At 36.9% G+C, this 24,607-nt stretch overlaps 1 protein-coding gene across 24 annotated transcripts in view; it reads left to right on the forward strand.

Moving 5' to 3' along the window:
- The window catches only part of GUCY1A1 (guanylate cyclase 1 soluble subunit alpha 1), a 70,604-nt gene that overhangs the window by 14,936 nt on the left and 31,061 nt on the right, over window positions 1-24,607 (forward strand). For 10 of the 24 annotated variants that reach the window (XM_003950450.6, XM_009448461.4, XM_016952437.3 and 7 more), the window contains 2 exons: window positions 15,294-15,660; window positions 22,472-22,533. In XM_003950450.6, coding sequence (XP_003950499.1) covers window positions 15,406-15,660; window positions 22,472-22,533 — 317 coding nt within the window. In that variant the 5' untranslated portion in view covers window positions 15,294-15,405. The remainder of the gene's footprint in view (window positions 1-15,293; window positions 15,661-22,471; window positions 22,534-24,607) is intronic. The other 14 variants (XM_009448462.5, XM_063809945.1, XM_063809946.1 and 11 more) reach the window with 4 other exon arrangements.

Raw genomic sequence — 24,607 nt, forward strand, 5'->3', positions numbered from 1 at the left:
TCTGTACTCATTTACAGTGTAGTGCTTTATCACTATAACTCCTTATTTTCTTCCACTTTCAGTCTACTATTCTTATTCAAAATTTTGCCTTAAAAGCCATAAACATCTTTCTAATTTAAAAATCAAATGATATTTTCTCAGTCCTCCTTACCCTCTTCAGACTTGTGACATAAACTTATTTTCGAACACATGTCCTCTTTCATATTCATTCTCATTATACTTTTCTAATTGCTGCTTCTCTGTCATAGTCATAATACTTTCTCCAGTCCTTAAACATGAGGATTCCCTGGAGTTCTAAATTTGGTTATCTTCTCTCTATATATGTAGCTTCTTGATCTTAAACAGTTTTAGTTAAACTCCTGACTATAATGGTTTCTGCTATGGGGAGGAGCACAAATTCATCTCTAATCTGTTACACATTTCTGAAGTAAATACTCCGATTTTCAAAAGCACCTCCACCCTAGATTCCCTGCTAACAGTTCAAGATCCATGTATCTAAAACAAATTCAACATCCTTTCTCTCAGGCCTACTGCTCTGCTTCTGTTACCTGTTTCCATGAACGGCGCTATATCTTTCTACACAAAACTTCAGAGTCATTCTATTCCTCTGATCTAGTGAGTTGCCACATCATGCCAACTTTAATTTTATAATATCTCTAGTAGCCATCTTTTCCTGCCTCTTTCCCACAATTTCCTTCATTTCTTGCTTTCACTTACACTGTTCTTTCTCTGTGGCGTGCCCCTTGCCAAAATCTTAATTTTCAGAACTTAGTCATTTAAAAAAATAAGCTCAAATTCTGTACATTTCAAGAAGGCTTCCCTGATGATTCTTTTGCCACCACCGCCTAAATCTGATATTTCTTATAAACAGTTTTAACTCTCTGTCTTTACTTATTCTCGCTTTTTATTGTAGCCATTAGCTATTTAATAACATTTCTTATATATATATAAGAAAATTCGACTGGGCACGGTGGCTCATGCCTGTAATTCCAGCACTTTGGGAGGCTGAGCGGGGCAGATCATGAGGTTAGGAGTTCGAGCCTGACCAACATGGTGAAACCCTGTCTCTACTAAAAATACAAAAACATTAGCTGGGCGTGGTGGTGTGTGCCTGTAATCCCAACTACACAGGAGGCTGAGGCTGGAGAATCGCTTGAAACCGGGAGGTGGAGGTTGCAGTGAGCCGAGATCACGCCACTGCACTCCAGCCTGGGCAATAGAGTGAGACTCCATCTCAAAAGAAAAAAAAAGAAAAGAAAATTCAGTGTGTGTGTGTGTATATATATACCCACCTCATATCAGGCTTTGAAGAAAATTAAAGAAAGGAGTATTTTTGTCCTTTTTTGAAACAGTAAATTTTGATTGAATTATAAATGGATCTACTGACAACTCATTTTAAAATTTATTTCCAATAAGCAAGACATTTTAGAAACTCTGATTTAGCTTTCTTTTATTTGTGTTTTATGTTTTTTCTGGTTCATGTTTTGCCCCCTATATTGATTATAGCTAATAGCCTAATATTAATATATTTTATGGAGATTAGTTAATATTAATTGAGTGGCCAAATGATGGTTGACTCTGTGCTGAGTGTTTCTGATAAGGCAGTCAAGTATAGAAACATGGATGGCTTTTCATTTAGCTGATTTCACAGCAAAGTGCAAAAGGAGGATAGGAAATTACATGAGCATTGCTGATTTCTTTATCAAGCACAGACCTTGGAAATGCTTAAACTCTATGTATAGTGAGATTTCACTTTTTCTGAAAAAAGTTGAAAAACAACACTAATAATAAGTAAAATAGAAAAAGAGAATATATAGGAAAACAAAAAAAATGGCTTGTCAAATTGTGTGTCATTTACATAGGTGTGTTTGTGTCTTCACATACAAAGAATCCAGGGAAAATAAATGGAAAAAAATTGAATAAATTTAATAATAACAATTTAGTTAGCCTATCTATGTCACTTCCGTGTTTATACCAGATGACTCAGAGCCAGTAGTTCTTTCAATTTCAGCAGAAAATAATTATTGGCAGTCCCAAAGTTGGATAAACTGTGACCTGCATTGGCTGGTTCGATTAAGGCTGGAAAATAGCAAACTTGATTAAGTGACAAAGACAAGATAATGAGGAAAGTTATTTAGAAAATGTGTTTAGAGATTTGAAAAGGGACTAAAAGATAGTTTCTCAAGAAAGTGCAAAAGAAGATGAGAAAATTATGAAAAAGAGTCTGGGGCAACATTTTAGGGACTGTAGACAGTCAAAGCAATTTTATAATGTATGTTAATATTAGCATGATATATAGACAAAAGGTAATCTTCTGATTGGTCTGAGATGAAGTAGTTATGTTAACCCTCAAAAGATGATGAAGTGTGAAATTTGAATTCAGATAACTAAGTTTTCAAGTTTTCTCAAAGTATTCCCTGCAGTGGCTGGTGGTCCACAAAGAAAGGAGGGCTTCTCAGCATTTTCAGTAGAGGAGGTCATCAGGGTATATTGGGTGAACTCAATACACCTATACACCTCCTGAGCTTTGGGGTTTGAGCCACATCACTGAAGTCTGCACTCTGTCATCTGCAAATGGAAGGGACTGCAATAAATAATCTCTAACTCCTCTTCCAGTTCTAAACTCCTATTATGCAAATGACTCTGTCTCTATATTGACTTTTATGTAAGAGGTACTGAAATGAATAGGAAAAATTGTTTGGTATTTCTTTAAATTTTCTCTATTTTGAATCAATTAGATGGCAGAGGCATTAAAAGAATATAGTTGTGGGTTTGGATTTAATGGGAAAAGACTCAGCCTTTCTCAATATGGACTTTGCAAGCATCCAAATATATACCTGCAAAGTATATATTCAGAAGTCCAAATTCATTTCTGGTAATGATTCTTCTAAACTAATCATTATGTAAAAACTTGGCAGAATTGAGTTTGTGTTGGAATTTGCCACATGTCTTTTGCTAACCTGATTCCAGCATAAGCATCAAGGATCTGTGTCCCAGTGTTATGACAAAAGTTCATTTCCTGTCTTAAGAATCAGAAAGAGCTTTACTGCTGGTCGGAAAACTAGAAAAGGTACCTGACTGCCCATCAATTACTAATACCTTAGTAGCCTGGTCCCCTGGGCCACCTCCAAAGAAACATCTGCTGAGTCTCCAGGCCTCTAATCTCACACTTAACTTCACTTTTATGAGCCTTTTCTCTGGGGTCATAAAAGAAAATTTCTCTGAGAAACGTACTTTGCCAAAGTTTATCCCTTGGCTTTGTTGTAAAGATCCTTTAAATGTGGCAGAGACACCAACAGCCTTTTTAGCTGCCTTTCAATTCTTCTCTGATGTCTAAAACTAGAGAGGCTCAAAGTGAAGTTTTCAAAGGGAGTCTCCTTAGAGTTCACTGGGACCCTGGAAGCATCTCTCATGCCTTCATTTTGGGAATATCTAAACTTCATTACCTTAATTGACATGCCCAACAACCTGATCTTTCATTTTATTCTGTACACTAATTTAACAGATACAATTTAGTCTTTGTTTTCCCAGATTACATTTTTTAGTAGGGGAACTTGAATAATAATCACCATGATATGTCAAAAGCTCCTGGTTTCTCAAGGCAGCTCCACAGCAGGAGCTCTGTAGTTAGATAGGGTTGGGTTCATTTCCTGTTTCTGCCACTCACCAGCTATGGCCAAGGACAAGTTACATGATCGATGTTTCAGATTCTTCTTGTGTAAAAAATACTAAAATACACAAACACACACTCACACACCCTTCCCATAAGATTGTTGTGAAGATTAAATAAGATAATGTATGTGATGTCCCCAACAGCTCTTTAAAGCAGGAGTCAGTCAACAGACCCCATCAAGGACAAGACAGCAGCTACTTAAGGCTTTGCCAGTCATGTGACCTCCATAGCAGTTACTCAACTGCACAGTTTGAACACAGTAGCCATAGACAGTGCATAAATGAGTGGGTGTGGTTGTGCTCCAATAAAAGTTTATTTATGGACATAGAAATTTAGGTCTCATATAATGCTCATGTATCACTGAGCTCCTGGTGTTCTCCTGCATGACAGCTGAGCTTTGTCTGACCCTCTCAGCCCTGCTCCAGCTTCCGCAGCTCCTCCACCGCCTGAACCGCCTCCGTTGATACATCTGTTCTTGTTCTCCTTGTGTTTTTGTTTGTTTTTTTTTTCTCTTTGCTGTTCATTCTGTAGCCAGGCCTACACTTCTCCATTAATGTGTTCTTGATTAGGTTTGGTAAGATTCTATCTCCAGCATTGCATAGATGTCTTAATTTTTCATAGCTGTATAAGTTTCTGGTCCTTTCTCTCAAAGAGCTTGGAAAAATTTCCAAAGGCTGGATTAGAAGAACTGTGAGAGTCACTAGTGTCTCTTATTCCAGAATCTTCTTTCCAAATATGACAAGTTAGAGTCCAGCCAGTTTGTCTTTCCCCTACCATTCGGTGAGTTCTGTACTCACAAGGTCACTCCTTCCTTCCCATCAAGGATGAATTGACCTTGGTATCTCCTCATTGCTCAGAAAGGTAATTCAAGTGTTCCACAGGTCAATCCCAGAGTCACTTCACTTTTGTCAGGAATCCCTGTGTCTCTTACTTTAACTGGACTCTGGGTGAACTATCTTGTTTGCACAAATATCTTAAAGTGAACATGCCAATTAGTGTCTCACCTCTACCTGCTCACAACCTAAACCTTTCCACCAAACTAACATTGAGAAAGTAAGTAGATAAAAGAATTATTGGCCAGGCATGATGGCTCATACCTGTAATCCCAACACTTTGGGAGGCCAAGGTGGGTGGATTGCCTGAGTTCAGGAGTTCGTGACCAGCCTGGGCAACACGGTGAAACCTAGTCTCTACTAAAATACAAAAAAAAAAAATTAGCCGGGCGTGGTGGCGTGCGCCTGTCGTCCCAGCTACTCAGGAGGCTGAAGCAGGAGAATGACTTGAACCCGGGAGGCAGAGGTTGCAGTGAGCCAGGAGTGTGCCACTGCACTCCAGCCTGGGCTACAGAGCGAGACTCCATCTCAAAAAAAAGAATTATCACTGAATCCATATTTAGAAGAACAGTTAGCGTATAAAAGCAATAATTAGAGACAAGATTCCTTGTATAACAAATACTAATCATTTCCCAATATGGCATTCTGGGAAAATAAAATCAGATACCACAGGATTTCTATTTAAGTTTGGTTGTTATGAGATTTTGTTTTGTTTTCAAATTTCCACATTGGGAATAATATGAATTAATAAAAAATAATGAGTAGTGCAATGGCATAAGGCTTGCTTGATTTATAAAATAGTTTTGGCTTAACGAGTAGAAAGTGAGGTTTAAAATTCAACATAGTCACCCAATTTTTATATTCTAATATTTCATTAAAGGAATTAGACATGCAACTTATTATGTAATAGAATTAGATAAGATAAAACCAAAATAGAATCTTTTCTGCTCTAAGCTGTGCTGCAAATTCTATTATTTTTTAGTTCAATAAAAAGAACTATTGACTTAGATATAACTTTCTTGGTATATTCTCTAATGCTCATCAAGTAAAGATTGCTTTCTATATTTGTAGGATAAAGAGCATTGGATATATTATCAGAGTTCCCTTAAACAAGCTTTGATGCATGAAAAAAATGGTTTCATAAGTATAAAACATTAAGGAATCTTTCTGAGAAGATAGAATAAAATTGTCAATCATTTATTTAATAACTTATGTCAGCACAATTTTCTTGTAGTATGCAATGAGCATTTACATTTGGTTGTATGTACCAAAAAAAAATTTTAGGGCTGCTCCGAAGTTATCAAAGAGACACTGATCATTTTTTTCCTGTTACAAAAAGTTGCCTAGAGCTCTAGTAGAAGAAGCATCACAGCTTTCGTAAGGCAACTGACTGAAGACTTGATCCAAGACTGGACTTTTATCTTTTTTTTTTAATTATGGAACTATGGATGCTAGGCAAGACCAGGCACTTTATATATATTATTCCAAATTCTTAATTTGAATCTGTTACATCATGACTTTACCATTTTATGTGTGAAATAACAGAATTCATGAAGTTATGAAACTTGTCCAATGTCACACTACCACCGAGTAGCATTTGTGATAGTCAACATGTATTGCTCCCATACTGGGTGGCAGTGCTTTTCTAAGTGCTTTCTATTTCTTGCTTTGTTTAATTTCACAACACATTTATGAGATAGTTGCTATTATTATCCTTATTTTTCAGATGGAGAAAATTGAGGTGAAGTTCAGTAAGAACTTCACTAATGTCGCAGAGTTAGCACATGGTAGACGCAGGGAGCAAACACAGGCCATCTGTTCATGTAGCCTAAGCTTTTAACTGCTACGCCAACTCCACTGCCTCAGGGAACAACTGGGCATGGCACCTACATTTATGTGAACCCAACCCTCCAAATTATGAAGTCTCTGTCATGCTAATTATCTGCATGAGACATGAGACATCAGGCACTTAAAAACTCACCATTACAGGGCCGGGTGCCGTGGCTCACATCTGTAATCCTAGCACTTTGGGAGGCCGAAGTGGGCGGATCATGAGGTCAGGAGATCGAGACCATTCTGGCTGACACAGTGAAACCCCGTCTCTACTAAAAATACAAAAAAAAAAAATTAGCCTGGCGTGGTGGCGGGCGCCTGTAGTCCCAGCTGCTCAGGAGGCTGAGGCAGGAGAATGGCGTGAACCCGGGAGGTGCAGCTTGCAGTAAGGCGAGATTGCACCACTGCACTCCAGCCTGGGCGACAGAGCGAGACTCCTCAAACAAACAAACAAAAAAACAAAAGAACTCATCATTACAGAAGAGGGAAAATAAGGGTGTGTGTATGTAAGTATGTATGTGTGTGTGTGTTTATGTATGTCTATGACATCAAGGATTTAGAGGTTTTACTTTACTTCCAGGCCTTCCTGCCTGACCAAAATTTAAAAGAGGAGAAATTATGATGTCATGTAATCATCAAGTTCATTATGTCACCTAAAAGAAATCTATCAATTAGCCCAATTATTTAATCAAGGATTTGTTTTCACTTTAAAAGTTTCATCAGATTATTTTACCTAAATTATAATGTACTCTGTGGAGTCTCAGAGAATGTGATCTTGTTGAGTGTTTCTTCCAGGTTGGTAGGTTGGCTTTTCACCTTATATGCAAATTTAAATCAAACATTGATTAGTGTAGAAGTATTTCTGATATAACACAGCATAAATGTTCTTGGAAAACCTCATATGCCTCAAAACTGTGCACTAAAAATAAAAGGACTTGGGGAAAAAATGTGTTTAAGTGAAATCATTCAATGCTTACGAGCACTAACAAAAGCAAAAAAGAAAAAAAAAATCCCCAAAATATAAAAGTTTAGTTAAAAGATACATTGAATTCTAATGAATACTGCACCTCAGCAATTGTAGGCCTTGACCTAAGGGGAAAAAAGTGAAAGTAGTTGGTAGGAAAGAACTATAAGACAGCCTTGAGTCTGCTGAGTTATGGAGACAAGAGAAAAATACAGGAAAATTGTCCAACAGTACTTCTACGACAGAGCATATGGTCAGACTGGGCTAAGAGGAAGAATGGGGAGCAAAGGGGATCTAGCATGCCTGCATTTTATCCTGACATTATTTCCCTAGCGATAGATGTGCCTGAGCCAATTGACATTCCTGAAATGTACAGTACTTATTTGAAAACAGATAAAAACAAAATGGCTTTTTACAGAGTAAAAAGGAATTACATTTCTTCCTTAAGTCATTTCATAATCATTACTATATTTTCAGTAAGTATATTTTAAAGTGACTAAGCCTCTGCAAGGAACTATTTTAGCAATGTAACTATGATGAGAATCATAGAAAAAGATGCAAGAAATTGTTTTATATATTTTAGGGAAAAATGGTTGAAAAGTTTATCTGATTTCCTCATGATCAGCATGATGCATCATAAGTAGTGATGATACTTAATTTGAAGATGTTTAACTGCATGTATTCAAATTGTAGTCATCACACGGGAGAGTTTTTAAAATATATTTTAGGATTTATAATCCCAAAGGTTTTTCTCTTAAATTAGTTATAAAACATTCTGTAAATACTTTGATAAAAACTGAGAAACAAAATGTGAATTCGAATAGTTAAAATCTCCCTACTATAGAGTTGAGTGTACTGAATTTTGCTATTATTTCAAAGATGCCACAGAATTGCCTCTTAAATCTAATTTTAAAAGATTGTGGATTGCACTCATTTTATTTTAAATAAAGATTTAATGCAGCTTATTAAACACAATTTGTGTCCAGTACTGTAGTTTTATCAAGGCGGTTGCCACCCGGCAAGTCGGGTGGCAGGGGCACTCCAATATGATTATTGAAAGTGAGGTTTCCGTTGTCTTTAGAGTTGACCTCTCTGTTTTGGGAGAATCATCAGTATGGGCTCTTGAGTTACAAAAATTTAAGGTAAGCATCCTCCTCTTTAAAAATAGCTTGAGACGCTCGCACTTACATGTAGATGCAGTCCGTTAGGAAGGTGAATGCCCTACTCAGTAATAGAAATTGGAGTGAACAATTACTGGGCTTTTGAACAAGGAGAAATTGCTTCCCAAAATGAGATTTTAACAGAAGAATTGGAGTAACCTAACTCCCACAAGGTGTTATATAATATTAGAAATCCAAGCTCTAGGCTTGGTTGAGATTGAATAACCAGAGTCATGGGAAATGTATTATGGACTATTTTGATTGTGCACTATGGTCCCTAGAGTTTTTCCTTGGCTGGGATATTGAGAAGTAAAGTCAGAGGAATGTGTCTTCCCTCTGCTTTGGCCCCCACACCCAGTCAGTAGCCCAGGCCTGCGGATTCTCTCTCAGAATTACTTCTGCAATTGATTCATTTTTCCCCCCCAGGGTCCTGTTTTTGCCCAACCCAGATCTACCATCTGTCCTACTCTGACCCATTTTTCATTCTACATTCCAAATAATCTTCTAAAAATGCAGTCTAATTCACTTACTCTCTTGCTTATTAGTTATTTAGTTGATTGCCCTTAGAATAGAGTATTATCTTGTTTAATGCGGTTTGTAGAACTCTGCAAAATCCTGACCTCTGCCTATTTTGTCTCTCACCACCAGTACCTTGCTCTCTCTTAACCTCATTCATGCCTTTGCTACACTGGAATTACTTCTGTTCCTAGAACATTGGCTCCCAAGCATGCTGTTCTTTCTGGAACTCTCTTGGCCTGACCCAGCTCAGATGTTTCTGAGAGGACTAGGTTCAGATCTCTGATTTACATTCCCAGAGCGCTATATCCCTCCCCTTTTTGCAGCAGAGGCCACCCTTGGAACTGATACATCAGAAATAGTTTTCCTCCTGGATTGTAAGTTCTTGAGAGCAAGGGGTGTTCTTTACACATCACTCTGACCTAGTGTCTAGAAAAATGCCTGGCACAGAGCAAGACCTTCATAAATAGTTGTTGAATAGGAAGAAAAATGAACAAGTGCATGAATGCGTGAATGATGTAGAAGACAATCCAGTAATACCAAAGAATCTATTGGAATCAAAATTATTAAAAAGAAAATGCAGATGAATGGAGAATTTATGTTAAAAGCCAAAAGAGTCTTGAGCTTTGACTTTTAGGCATCATCAAATTTAATAAAGAGATATCAGTAACATACTAAAGCAAAAGCCAGATGATTTTAAACTTAAGAATAAATATGATGTAAGGAAATGAACACAGCCCATAAAGCCAACCTTTCATAAAGAGTAACAATAAAGGGAGAATGGTAGTGCTAGAGAGGAATGGTGGGATGAAGGAGTCTGAGATTTGTTTGTCTCTTTTTAACTTTGTGGCAGAGAGAATTGGACATGCTCACCAATTTTTCTACTACTTTGTCCTGCTTTCCTGATATACCACAGGGAAAGTTCTATAAACATTTCCTACTACAAAGTGAAAAGAAACCTATTTTAAAAGACTGGTTTATGGGCTTTTATGTAATATTTTTCAATTTTTGAGAAAGGAAAACTTTCTACGTTTTCAGTCTACCTGAAAATTAAGCCTTTTTCCTTATTTATGAAAATAGTTGTTACAATTTGTACTGAAGTATACAAACTTTATCCTTACTAAGGCAATTTGCTTTTAAGTTTTCTCCTCCTTTTGGCTACTCTTAAAAATCTGGACTTTCAAGTTTAATCTTAAAAAGCTCATATCTTTTTAATCACAGATATTGGCATGTGCAGGTACCAGGTATGATGGTAGACATTTGATACAGCTAATTGCTTTTGTGATGGATACATAATTTTTAGGCTTGCCTCTTCCCTGTAACTTTTTTCTATTTTTTTATTATTTATTTATTTCAACTTTTATTTTAAGTTTAGGGGTACAAGTGCAGTTTGTTACATAAGTAAACTTGTGTCATGGGAGTTTGTTGCACAGATTATTTCATCAGCCAGGTTTTAAGCCTAGTACCCATTAGTTATTTTTCTTGATCTCCTCCCTCCTTTCACCCTTTACGGTCCAAAAGGCCCCAGTGAGTGTTGTTCCCCTCTATGTGTCCATGCGTTCTCATTGTTTAGCTCCCACTTATAAGTGAGAACATGCGGTGTTTGGTTTCCTATTCCTGGGTTAGTTTGCCCAGGATAATGGCCTCCAGCTCCATCCATCTTCCTGCAAAGGACATGATCTCATTCTTTTTTATAACTACATATTATTCCATGGTGTATATGTACGACATTTTCTTTATCCAGTTTATCATTGATGGGCAATTAGGTTGATTCCATGTTTTACTATTGTGAATAGTGTTCCAACAAACATACGTGTGCATGTGTCTTTATAATAGAATGATTTATATTCTTTTGGGTGTATACCTAGTAGTAGGATTGCTGGGTCAAATGGTATTTCTGTCTTTAGGTCTTTGAGGAATTGCCACACTCTCTTCCACAATGGCTGAAGTAATTTACACTCCCACGAAGAGTGTAAATTAAAAAGCATTCCTTTTTCTCCACAACCTTCTCAGCATCTGTTATTTTTTGACTTTGTAATAATAGCCATTCTGACTGGTGTTAGATGGTATCTCATTGTGGTTTTTGATTTGCATTTCTCTAATGAGCAGTGATGTTGAGCTTCTTTTCATATGACTGTTGGTCACATGTATGCCTTCTTTTGAAAAGTGTCTTTTTCTAACTTTTCATCTGCTCCTTAAGACCTGCTTTTGGAGAAAAGTGTATCAGTGCCAGAGAGTGTGGTAAGGGGTGTTTTCCTTACATGATATTGTTACATGTCTACATGATCTTGTTACATGTAGTAAACAAGATGTTCATGCCTAATTGAATTCTAGAATGGGCATGGTGGCTCACGTCTGTAATCCCAGTGCTTTGGGAGACTGAAGCACGTGGATCACCTGAGGTCAGGAGTTCGAGACCAGCCTGGCCAGCATGGCGAAACCCCATCTCTACTAAAAATACAAAAATTAGCTGGGCATGGTGGCTGCCACCTGTAATCCCAGCTACTTGGGAGGCTGAGGCAGAAGAATTGCTTGAGCCCAGGAGGCGGAGGTTTCAGTGATCCAAGATCATGCCACTGCACTCCAGCCTGGATGACAGAGTGAGACTCTGTCTCAAAAAAAAAAAAAAAAAGTTCATGCTTCATTAAATTTTAAATTCTAGAGTTTAAATGATTGAGGGTTGCCTTACTTGCACAATAATCTGTCCCTGTTATTAATACTAGACCAGTAGCTGGGTCATTATTCTAACCACGGCAAAGTTAATCACTCACTAGTAAAAAGAAAGCGAGCATTAAGTTTATTTGGAGGCTGTTTAATTATCAACTTTTGGAATGAGAAGTACCTCTTCAAGTTTCTGAGAACATATTATTCCACTTCTTGCCAAGGCCTGTCGCCAAATTTATTATTTTAATTTATTTGTTTTTCCCTTACCATGTTACTACCATCTCTACAACCAACTATGTACTGAATTCACCAACTGACCAAACCATTTCTGAAGTTACTGCTAACGTTACCCATAAAAATCATCACTAGTTTACTTGAGGAACAATCTTTTGCCTGCCAGGAATATTCTGTATTCTGTATTCCTGGCAGGCAAAAGCAAGACAAACAGGTTTCCAAGGTATCAACACTGCGTGCATCTGCTTCATAGTGTAATTTCATCAGTTGAGCAGATGAAGAATGCTAATTAGTTTGTTTATACATATGTAATTTAATGAGACTAAACACTTAACTATCTTAAAGTAAGCACAACTTACTTCCTGTTGGCTGTTTTTGCTTTAATAAAAAACACTGTTCGGCTTATTTCCTGGAAATTATAGTACCGTGCAGTACAGGAAAAGAAATTATTTCAAGGAAGGTTGACTGGTCAATTGTATTCTACTGCAGCTGGATTCAGTAGGAAGATAAGAATTAAAATATTGGGCTTGGGTACCAGCGTTGAAATCCAATGTGAATGAGAGAGTTAAGTTTAATGGAAAGATCTATTATAAACTATATTATGGCAAACTTCTAAGTCCAATACTAAAATTCTAATATATACGAGAATAATTCGTTTTAGTAATAATTCTATGCCATCCTCAGACCTAACCTATAATCTTCCATTTCTTATTGTCTTCCTTTTGTTTTTATGTACCCTTTTTTGCTAGTTATTGTAGTTAGATTTTGATATAACTGAAATAGTGGCATTCAGTTAATAAAGCTCTTTTCCCTGAAAATTAATACAAAATAGTGGTACTATTATTTGTATAAATAGTTATTTAGTATTATCTATTACACTCTTTTTGATTACTTTGAAGTTGTTCAAAAACTGAATCCCAGCCAGGCACAGTGGCTCATGCCTGTAATTCCAGCACTTTGTGAAGCCTGGGCAGGAGGATTGCTTGAGCCCAGGAGTTAGAGACCAGCCTGGGTAACATAGTGAGACCTTTTCTCTACTAATAATAATGAAAAAAACTCTCCAAGCTCCCCAACCCCAACCAAAACTGGACCTGCGCAGGCTGTTATTTTTGGAGAGGAGTGACTAGAGGAGATGAGGAAATAACTTTGCTCCTATAGTCAAAATTATATTTTAATTAAAATGCTTTAGTTAATATACTCGGTTTTCTACAACCAGGGGTCAGCAAACTACTGGCTATGTTCACAGTCTGCTTTTACAAACAAGGTTGTATTGGAACACATCTGTGCCCATTCACTTGTATATCATCTCTGGCTGGCTTCACACTGCAATGGTAGGGTTGAATACTTGCAATAAAGACCATGTAACCTGCAAAGCTGACAGTATCTATTCTCAGGCCCTTTACAGAAAAGGTTAAAGCACTTTTAAAGCTTAAAGCTGATCATTGATTTGAAGCTTAAATCAGAAGAGAAGTTATTAAACAATAATAGAATTATGTTGAGATGTAGTAAAGACTAAGAAACAAATATTTATTACATTAAGTCCCAAAACAAATGTGGGTAAAATTATTAGATATTTAGGTTTTGTAGAACCTAAGTAATCATTCCCCCTATAGCCATATTACCTTTGGACCACTTCAGTAGTCTATTGAGGTAGACCGCTTCCATTCTATTCTGGCAGAACAAATTTTCTACTCATAAATGCATAGGATTTTCTTTTGTCCCTTCTTGAAGTTCCATAAATTATATATGAGCATAGATTTTGTTTATAACTTTAGGTAACAGAGCCCTGGCAGCTTCTTCTGGCCTGCCAGCATCCATAATCTTCCTCTATACCTAATGTCCCATGACATCCCATGGGGATCAGATACTGAATTTAGCTTCCTTGTTTGTCCCAGTTCAGAAAATGAGTTGTTCATTGTTCTAAACTTATTAGATGACTTACATGTGACAATTTACAGGCTTTTGCTTATGGGAACATATTAAGGGCATTGAGGAGCATAGAAAATAAAAAAAAAAAAAACCTAATTGAACTTCAACTCTAAAGACTCAAATATAAGGCTGAATCTTGGATGTTTCAGATACCACTAGCCAATGGGCAGGAAATTATGTTCCTCACTGAATTTTAATATAAATTTGTAAACCATATTTTGAAGATAAAAATCTAAGTTGATTAACAAAGCCCGATTGTGTAGAAACTGCTCTAATTTAGTAATATTAGTTTGGAGTTATAGAAAACACATTGGCTTTGGAGTCAGCTGAATCTGCATTTGAACCCTAGTTCAGTCATTCTCTAGCATTTCAAGTGAGAGAAAACTACCTAAACTTTTGAGCTTCTCACCCATTGGGGATAATAATACCTGTGTTATGTGGTTGCTGTGAGGATTAATTGTAAACATAGAGTTCCCAGCACTGTGTCAGGCACATAGTACTTAGTACATGTGGGGATTAGCAAATATGGGTTCTTTTCCACTCTTTGTTTTTCTTCCCCAAGAGTAGGAAATAGCTGGTAGACCCAGTTAATCAAGATAATTAGTATTGTTGATGAACTGAATTCACAACTTGACAGTTCCAGTAACAAATAGCTAATGATAAATGGGTTGTGAATTGTGAGAGAATTTACAACCACAGCATCAACAAAAACAAAAGTACTGGGGGAAATATGCTGGAATGGCGATGCTTATGATTTCAGTGGGAAGTGGGGTAGTCTTTGACTCACCACAGTCTAGATTTGGATCCAGAGACCCCTGCAAATCCCATGGTATGTTCTTGGGGATCAGAAGTTCTGATGTTTTTTTCATTTTGATGATAATATTTTTAAATTGCTTTACCATTTAAAGTGATAAAATTTTTCTTTTGCCATAATCATCTTCATTGAACTTTTTTTCATTGAACTTTTTTTTTCTAAGTTGGTGTTTCAAATCTGAAAACATATACTTGGGGATCATTATACATATTGTTTTGCTTTAGGTATTTTTGGAAGCCATTGGTTTTTACTGTTCTGACTTTTCAGAAAGGAGAGCATAATGAGAATGTAGTAGTACAAGCATGAATAAAACATAAACTTAGATGTGGCTTTTGTCATAAAACCGTGGTGTTCCACTCTTGTGAAATCAAACTGGACCAGATGAGTATAAAAAATGGAAATCAGTAGTTGATGCTAAGAACATTTTGGAAAAATATATTTTATTTTAAAAGTTAAAATAGTAAGAGGAAGTATTTTGCTAATATTGTGAAATTCACACATATTAAGTAAAGATCTTTGCCAAATGTCCTGCTCATTTTATAATTGGCATTTCCAGCAGAATTTTTTTAACTTGAGAATGACATGACTATTGCTTTTGCTCACCTGTCTTTTTCTGTTTTCATCCGTGCATAAAGTCACTCCTCTTTCTGTTCTGACTTTTTGCTGTCCATAGACATCCCAGTTACCAGTGTCCTTGAATTGATAGTGGCTTCTGTTTGTCAGTCTCATATAAGAACTACAGCTCATCAGGAGGAGATCGCAGCAGGGTAAGAGACACCAACACCATGTTCTGCACGAAGCTCAAGGATCTCAAGATCACAGGAGAGTGTCCTTTCTCCTTACTGGCACCAGGTCAAGTTCCTAACGAGTCTTCAGAGGAGGCAGCAGGAAGCTCAGAGAGCTGCAAAGCAACCGTGCCCATCTGTCAAGACATTCCTGAGAAGAACATACAAGAAAGTCTTCCTCAAAGAAAAACCAGTCGGAGCCGAGTCTATCTTCACACTTTGGCAGAGAGTATTTGCAAACTGATTTTCCCAGAGGTGAGTGCGTGCTCTTTAGATTTTGAAATTGTAATACTTTGAAATTGTAGAAGAATGTTTTTCCAAGGAAAATTTAAACACTTCCTTTCTCACTTTCAAGGCTACAATAAATGTAGAATATTTTCTTGAAACACATAAAAATATTCTTTTAAAGCAATTGTGTTCTTAAGTTGTGTTTTATCTTAAAATGTTTATGATCTTGAATTCTTTTCAAAAGAACACTGCAGTCTGACAAACTTTATGATTTTGGGCAACAGGCTTAATGCCTCTTTACCTCAGCTTCCTTATCCCTAAAATGGAAATAATAGTAGTACCCACCTTCTAGAGTTTTAATGAGTTTTAAGTAAAACCATCCATAGCTCTTGCCATAACATAAGTGATCAGTAGTTGTTAGCTATTATCTTAAAATTAAATTCTTCAAAGAATAACTTATTTTCTGCTCAGGTTTTCTCTCCTAATTTTAAAGAGCATCATACGTCCCCTGCCAATTTTCAGAGTTGTGAAAATCTCCCTTGGCCACTTGCTCTGATTCTGAAGTTCTGCTCAAACCAGTCTTGACCTTCTCCCTTGGGTCGGAGTCATGAGCCTGTGATTGCCTACACCTGCGTGTTATTAGGTCTCACACTTCTTCATATAGCCCTGCAAGCTGCACAGCATAGTGTCATGTTGAGATCTAGAGCACCTTCTGTCAATCCACCTTGAAGGAAACTTCTGGGAAGAGGACACAGACCTAAATAAATAGAAGAGCAGTTGAAGGTCTTCATGATGTCTTCCTCCCTCTGTCAGTCTTCATAGTTTTATATAGATTTGCTTAACCTATGAATTTGGCTGGACATTGACTTAATCAGACACCAGCTAACATAATACATTGATAATTTTTAATTGACTCAATACCAACCCTCTACTGTGTGCAAAGCACCAAAGAAACACGGACTGGCTGATTTTCAGAACTGAAAGGAATTTAACAGATAATCTTGTTTCACTCCCAGGAAGTGCTAGGGAAGTTCAGTGACTTGACCAAAATTACACAGCTTTCAAAGGGTAGAGCAATTAATTCCTGCTGTAAACAGTCCAGGCTGGAATGACTGAGAAAGAAGAAATAGAAGTTTGAAAGATGGATAAATTAGACTTAGCAGAAAGTTGAGGGAGTTTATTTCAGATATAATATTAACACAATAGTACTTTGGCAGATAACCTTTGGAATGGAAATGTTTAATTATTCTTACCACACTCTAGTTGCTAGACAGCCAGCATTGGGTAGGATAAAGGATATAGCCCTCCTCAGGGAGTTGGTTTGTAGCACATTCTGGGAAACAATCGGTGCTCTAATTTCAAGGACAGAGTGAAATGAACAGAAATGAACCAAAGGTGATGATGAGGAAGCTGAGATAGCTTCTATGTTTTCCCTGAATCCTGTCCTTACTATGTTGGCTTTATCATTTTGTTTGGTAAATTTTGAATTTCTGCAATGGAAGTCACACACATATTGGACTCTTTTTTAAAAAACATTATGGTTCACCTCCAGCCTGGGCGACAGAGCGAGACTCTGTCTCAACAACAACAACAAAAAAATTCTGGTTCACTTGATGGTGCCACCAAAAGTTTCACAGGCTTCCTTCACTCTTTTTCATTCATTCTTCTTTTTGCCCTTCTGACTGAATAACTTCAAATGACCTCTCTTGAATTTGCTGATTCTTTGGCTTAAGTCTGCTGTTAATGCTTTCCATTGAGTTTTTCAGTTCAGTTATTCTTTCATTCCAGAATTTTTACTTGGCTCTATTTTTGTGGTTATCTCTTTGTTGATATTTACATTTTGCTCATGCATAGTTTTCTTATTTTATTTAGTTGTCTGTCTGTGTTTTCTTATAACCCACTAAATTTCATTATATTGAATTTTTTGTCAGGTAATTCATTGTTCTTCATTTCTTTAGGGCTGGTTACTGTAGATTTATTTATTTATTTATTTATTTGGTTGTATCATATTTCCCTGATTTTTCCTGTCCCTTGTAGCTTTGCATTGGTGCCTGCACACTTGAGTATGCAGTCACCTCTTTGCTTCTTTTCAGACTGGTTTTCACAGGAAAAGACATTCACCAGTTGGCTCAGCTAGAGATTTTGAGAGCCTCTCAAACATTTTCTATGGATGTGCATGTTCCATTCCTCTCTTTTCCTGCTGAGGGAGAAGTTTCTGGGTGGTGTGCCTTCTCCTGATCCTGAAGAGCCATACAGGCTGCTATAAATTCCCTTCTCTTTTTCCTAGGAAAATGTACTGAAAGACTAGGATGCAATAACAAATTAAAATTGTATATAAAAAATTTAGTAGTCTATGTTGTTTGTTCATGAGTTTGTAAGAATAAGCATTAAGATTTGACTACAGTGTCATGTAACAGAGAGGGCAAGACTATAGGAGATGGAAGAGGTATGTTTGGCATTAGTAACTAAAACTCCTCTCCAACTGAGATATTATCGTTATGGCAGTAAATGTTCCAGTGTTGAATACATTTGAGCTGTGTAGTCCTCAATCTAGATGACTTCAAACATCTGCTTATCTTTGATAAATACTTGTTATGTTTTTTTACTGATTATTTGTTAAGTTTATAGATTTAATGCTTAGACTGCTATTTAGTGTCAGTATTATTAATAATACAAAAGAAGATATTTAAAATAGCATTTGACATCACAGTTTTTGTTTTAGATAATCAGAATTAACTTCCTGGTTATATTTTTATTAGTGAACAGGCAAGTATAAAAATGTATTATCCTTAGAAAATATGACATGAGAGAGGTCGTTCCCAAGTAATGGAATACTAGAGCTTTAAAAAGTCTTCTTGATCATCTAATGCAAACTTATCATTTCTATTTTAAGAAATAGAGACACATAAATTTAGATCTCTTGCTTAAAGCAAAAGATAACTGGAGAAATGGAAAACTCTCTGCATTTCATTCACAACCCATTGCTCTTCATAATATAATATTGTTTGCTCTTTTTTCATGGGTATTGTTTCCCAATAATTCTGTAAGCTCCTTCAGGCATACTGTCTTGAAGGAGCTTTTAATGGAGCCACAGTCAAAGCAAATCAGAAACCACTTACTGAATTGAAATAATTGAATTGGATATGCTTACATAAATGATAAGATCCCAAATCAAGTACCTAGTAAGAGTAGGATTTGAAGAGAATCACGAGGTCTGTAGATGTGTTCTAGAATATTAGATTGAAAGAAGAAAAAGAAACAGTATTACAATTTATCTTATGAATTAAAATATTCTTGGTCTAGAAAAACGTTAAGCACTGTAGGAAAATTAAAAAGCCAATGAAAATAATGACTTATCCATAAACCACACCAATGATATTTTTATTAAAATTCACATTGTTGACAGCAATGTTGCATCAAATAGCAGTTTTTCCTGAAGTATTCATATATGGTATATTTGTGGCAAAAGTACTTGTTTTAATAATTTAATCAGATCTATTCTTTATGAAGCCAAAAGATAATTGTTTAGTCAAGAGAAACAAACTTGAGAGCACTACAAACTATTTGCATTGGGGAACAAGTGTCCCCTCTGTGAATCAGAAAGTCCGCAATCTACAATACTTCAGGTTCCAGTGATTGTACAAATAAGAGGATCTGTTCCCCCAAAATTCAAAATAAAGGCTTTCCCAAATAGTAGGGTGTTTTAGTGATAGACAACTAAAAGATTTACAAAAGACTGCTACACAATGTTTACATATATTGAACTGTAAGGAATGAATTTGGAAGGAAATATTGGATTTAGTTCTAAAATCTGAAACCAAAAATTAATATATAGAATTGTTGGGGTATGGAGCAGTCCTGAAGTGGTTGATTTTATGTCATGAGGCCCTGAGATTGGCTGTGTGTGACAGATCTCACTTATAGTTGAATCCTGCTTATAATTTTATTGTGGACTCATATTATCTCAGGGTCAGGATATATCACAGGAAGTACAGCACCAAGGTAGGAAACTCGATGCACCAGCAGCCTCTACCAATAAATATTCTCCCTGGAAAACATGTGAGTTCTGTCTCTTATGGGTTTTGTTTTGAATTTACAAAAATTTTCCAGAAGAGCAATGGTATAAGATGAATGTCAATTTCCATAAAAGCCTATTCACTCATAATATTGGTCAAGTATGCTACTAATGCTTTGCACGGACTTTATTCCTTTTTTTCTTTAGGAAAATAAGTTTTGATTCAAAATGGAAAGCCAAAAATACATTTGCTCCACCAACTTTAGCAATTGGAAGGGGACCATTTCTCCTCCCCTCTTACAATGATAGTGTATACGTTAGGAGGAAAAGACCAGAAAAAGACATTTCTGATGGCAGTAGGAAGGAAATGAAAGACAAATAAAGATCTTGACTAAAAAGGTAAAAGAGTATACCCAATGGCTTAATCAGAGACATAAAGAGGAGTGGAGTATCTCCAGTAGCATTGAAGAGGAAGAAGAAAGCATTCTTCAGTGGCAGAATTGGTTGGGTTTTCTTTCTCCCTGGCCCGCAAAATGTTCCTGGTCAGGGCGAGCATGTTGGCTCATACCTGTAGTCCCAGCTACTTGGGAGGCTGAGGCAAGAGGATCACTGGAGCTCCGGAGTTCTTGGCTGTAGTGAACTGTGATCACCACTGCACTCCAGCCTGGATGACAGAGCAAAACTCTATATCCAAAAAAAAAAAAAAAAAAAGAAGTTCCTGGTTCAAGAAGCAATTAATATATATATAAACAAATATAATTGAAATCGTTTACATTGGAAACAACCTAAATTTGTTTGTAAACAAGCTAAGAGAGTAACACCTCTACATTTGGCTTTACCACTTCACAGATAAAATTTTATAGATTAAGCCTTCAAGACTTTGAATAGCTGGCAGGTGGACATCATTCATTCATTCATTCATTCATTCATTCAATAAATATGTATTGAACATCTCCTATGGATAGGTACCATTGTAGGTTTTGGATAGAGGGGTAAGCAAAACTGACAGTCTCTGCCCTTTTGGAGCTTCTGTTGTAATGGAAGAGACAGATTATGAAAAATTTACAAAGTTGGCGAGCAAATGCTATGAAGAAAAACTGAGAGCTCAGGCACAAAGGCAGCAACCCTTATTTTATTAAAGACTTCTTTTTTCATATGAATATATTTTGCAGGAACAAATAATTCATAGCCACTCATGCTTTCATGGATTTGTATCCACATTAATACTCTGTTAACTGGAGTAACTTTCTACTGTACCAAGTAGATGGTTCTTGAAATATTTAAACATTTCAAGCACCCTGGCTGATTTACTTCATGTATAGTGTCACTAATTTAATGTTACCTTCCTTTTTCCTTGATGAGAAAGATGTCTAGGAAATATGCCCATAGTTTCTTTCTTGAACATGTTTCTCAACTGCCCTTTGCCTTTACATAGCTCACCAAGCCCGACTCAGAATCTGCCCTCTGGATGCGTCTTCCACCAGCTTTTCTTTCATCCTGTGGCAGATAGTATCCTTTCTCTCTATATCTGAACAGTCTGAAAAATTGTTCCACATTGTAAATTTAAATTCTCTTTAATTTTTTTTCAGCAATTGTGTTTTCTTTCAATACATTTTTAAATTTTCTTTCTAAGCTTTGTATGTGTATATTTAAAACTAAAAGCCCTTTTCATAACTCATGTCATTAAAACAGAACCTTGCTCTATTTTGGTTTACTCCAGTACCTCACTTGACTGGTGGAAACTCTACAAGAGATATAAATAGTTTTTAAGGAAAAAGGAATTTCTTAACTTGGGACAGCAAAAAATTTTCACTTTCCTCTGGGGAAACTATAGAAAGAATCAATGGTTCTATATATATAATATATAGTTTTACATATATCTCTATATATACACACGTATATAGTGAGAGGGAGGTACGTACATAGATACATATGATTTTTACATGGAATATATAAAAATGGACAACACTGCTTATCAATGCTCTACTTTCCACTTATTTATTAGAGACAATCAGCTGTTAAGATAAATTAATAGCTACTCAACATGTATTGATTAAGTATAAAAGCTTACATACAAATGTCTTGCAAAATAAGAAAACTCATGAAATTCTCAGAAATCAATAAAAGAAAATAAAACCGTAAGTATTTGATGAGGATTATTGGTTCAAAGAAAGGAAATCAGTATAAGCCAAGGTAAACCCAAGGCTCATTTCAAATAAATGATCAACTAACTTTGGTGACAGATTAGATTTAAGAGATCAAAAAAGGAAGAGATAGAGATAACTCCAGAGTTTGCTAGACAAGAAGATGATATGAATGTATAGTTAAGGGCAGAGAGTCACTGGGGCAGCTGGGTGTGGAGTTTGTGAAAGGAACAGAAATTTGCTTGGCTTGGTCCATGCTGAGATTGAAGTATTGGCCGCCCGTCCAGAGGGATTTCCTGACTCAGAGGAAGTGATGCCCATGGAATCCTATATTGCAGAAGACCTAACACTACCAAACTGAAATCTTCTGTTTGGGTTCACACTCAGCTCAACTATTCTGTGGCTGTCAGTGAGACCACCACCAAAGGCTAAACCTGTGGGCCACAACACATATCCAATCTCAGATTAGTCTCAGCACATTGCTTCTTCTCCAGTTTGAAAAACACATAGAGAATCACTTCCATTTTCCAAAGTGAAAATTCATAACATTTATCATTCAAGCAATTGTATAATGTGTTTTATTCTCTAAAATAAATCTTCAGGATGCATTTTTAAATATATAATTTCAAACAAATTATTATATAAGGGAATGTTTAAAACATTTCTTTTGAACTTTCAGTTTGAACGGCTGAACGTTGCACTTCAGAGAACATTGGCAAAGCACAAAATAAAAGAAAGCAGGTAAGACAAACCACTTTAGTTGTGTGAACCTCTTATTACAATGACTAACACTGCTACTAATGGCCAGCACTTACTGAATGTGTCAACCCTTTATTGAATCATTGTGGTATGTCAGAAACTGGACTTAGTACTTTAGCTGATACTAATTTCAAAGTAAGTGCATTTATTTATCACATTTTATAAATGATTAAACTCAGGTTTATATGAAGTGTTTAGAATTTTATAGCCGTTTAAGGAAAAGACAGAGCTGGGGTTCGAGCCTGGGTTTTTCAGAGCCATTATTTTAAGCATGTAGTTATAAACTGCTGCTTTAACAAGCTCCTGTAAGGCCGATTCTTTTGTACTAATTGGTAACTTCTAAAATATTTAACAGTAGGTAAGTCATGGAACCCAAACAATCAAGACTTCCTGCCTGAAGGATGCTGCCAAAGTTTTGAGCAGGGTCCCAGCAGGTACCCCATCCCCAACACACATCTCAACAACATGTTAACACTTTAGTATCTGCATCAGGAGGAGGTAGAAGGATCAATGGCTTAAGAGGAGGGGGACTTAGGGTTCCGGGGGGTAGCAGCTGTTTATTAATCCTTAGGGAAGTGTTTCTGTATTCTCCTAACTAGTTTGGTTGCACTGCAGAAGAACATCAGTTTTGTTTATACTTTTTTTTTAGTATTCTTTGAAATTTTCCTTTAAAGCATTTCTGAAGAGGCTCAATATAAAGTTACTTTTTATTTTTTATTTTTTTTTTAGAAACAGGGTCTCACTCTGTCATCCAGGCTGAATGCAGTGGTGTGATCATAGCTCCCTGCTGCCCAGAACTCCTGTGCTCAGGCCATCCTTCTGCCTCAGCCTCCCAAAAAGCTGAGATTACAGGCATGGGCCTAAAGTTACTTTTTTAAAATTTATTTTTATTTTTTTGAGACAGGGTCTTGCTCTGTTGCCTAGGCTGGAGTGCAGTGCAATCTTGGCTCACTACAACCTCTGCCTCCCTGGCTCAAGCCATTTTCCCACATCAACCTCTCGAGCAGCTGGGACTACAGGCATGTGCCACCATGCTCAGCTAATTTTTGTTTTGGTTTTTGCTTTGTAGAGACGGGGTTTCACCGTGTTGCTCAGGCTGGTCTCAAACTCATGAGCTCAAGCATTCACCCGCGCTGGCCTCCAAAACTGCTAGGATTACAGGCATGCGCCACTGCGCCTTGTCTCTAAAGTTACATTTTTTAAATCTGATTTATTTAGTGAATCAAATACAATTTAGCACATTTACTGCTGACAGAAAATGTAATAGGGGCCAGGCACGGTGGCAAATCCCAGCCCTTTGGGAGGTCAAGGTAGACAGATCACCTGCGGTCAGGAGTTCGAGATCAGACTGGCCAAAATGGCGAAACCCCAGCCCTTTGGGAGGTCAAGGTAGACAGATCACCTGCGGTCAGGAGTTCGAGATCAGACTGGCCAACATGGCGAAACCCCGTCTCTACTAAAAACACAAAAATTAGCCAGGCATGGTGGCAGATGCCTGTAATCCCAGCTACTCTGGAGACTGAGGCAGGAGAATGGCCTGAACCCGGGAGACAGAGGTTGCAGTGAGCCGAGATTGTGCCACTGTACTCCAGCCTGGGCGACAGAGTGAGACTCCATCTCAAAAAAAAAAAAAAAAAGTAATAGGCCCCGTTTTTGATTCCCTGAAATTTCAAGGATTATTTGGTCTATAAATAATAGAATAAATACTGGTGTTGAAATTTGCAGAACTGAACATTGAAGTTTTACAAACCAGTACTATTGTCAGGAATGTTTTAACAATTCATTCATCTGTCTCCTACTCATGAGTGATCATCTGCTCTGTGGATCATATGTGCTTGATTTTCCTTGCTGACTAGCTGGTCCCAGACTGCAGGCAGCAGGACCAAGCCAAGAAGGGGTCATGGACAGGTCCAGAAGGAAAGAGTGTGAATCTATGTGTCTGACAGAAGCTTTGTTTACACGAGTAATATGAGAAGCATTCCAGAACACCTCTGACCTTAATAACCAGTCAAGCTGATAAGATAGCCTCAAGTCTCTCACTGTGCTACTGTGTCTG

This window comes from Pan troglodytes, chromosome 3 (assembly GCF_028858775.2).
Source record: "Pan troglodytes isolate AG18354 chromosome 3, NHGRI_mPanTro3-v2.0_pri, whole genome shotgun sequence".
NCBI lineage: Eukaryota > Metazoa > Chordata > Mammalia > Primates > Hominidae > Pan > Pan troglodytes.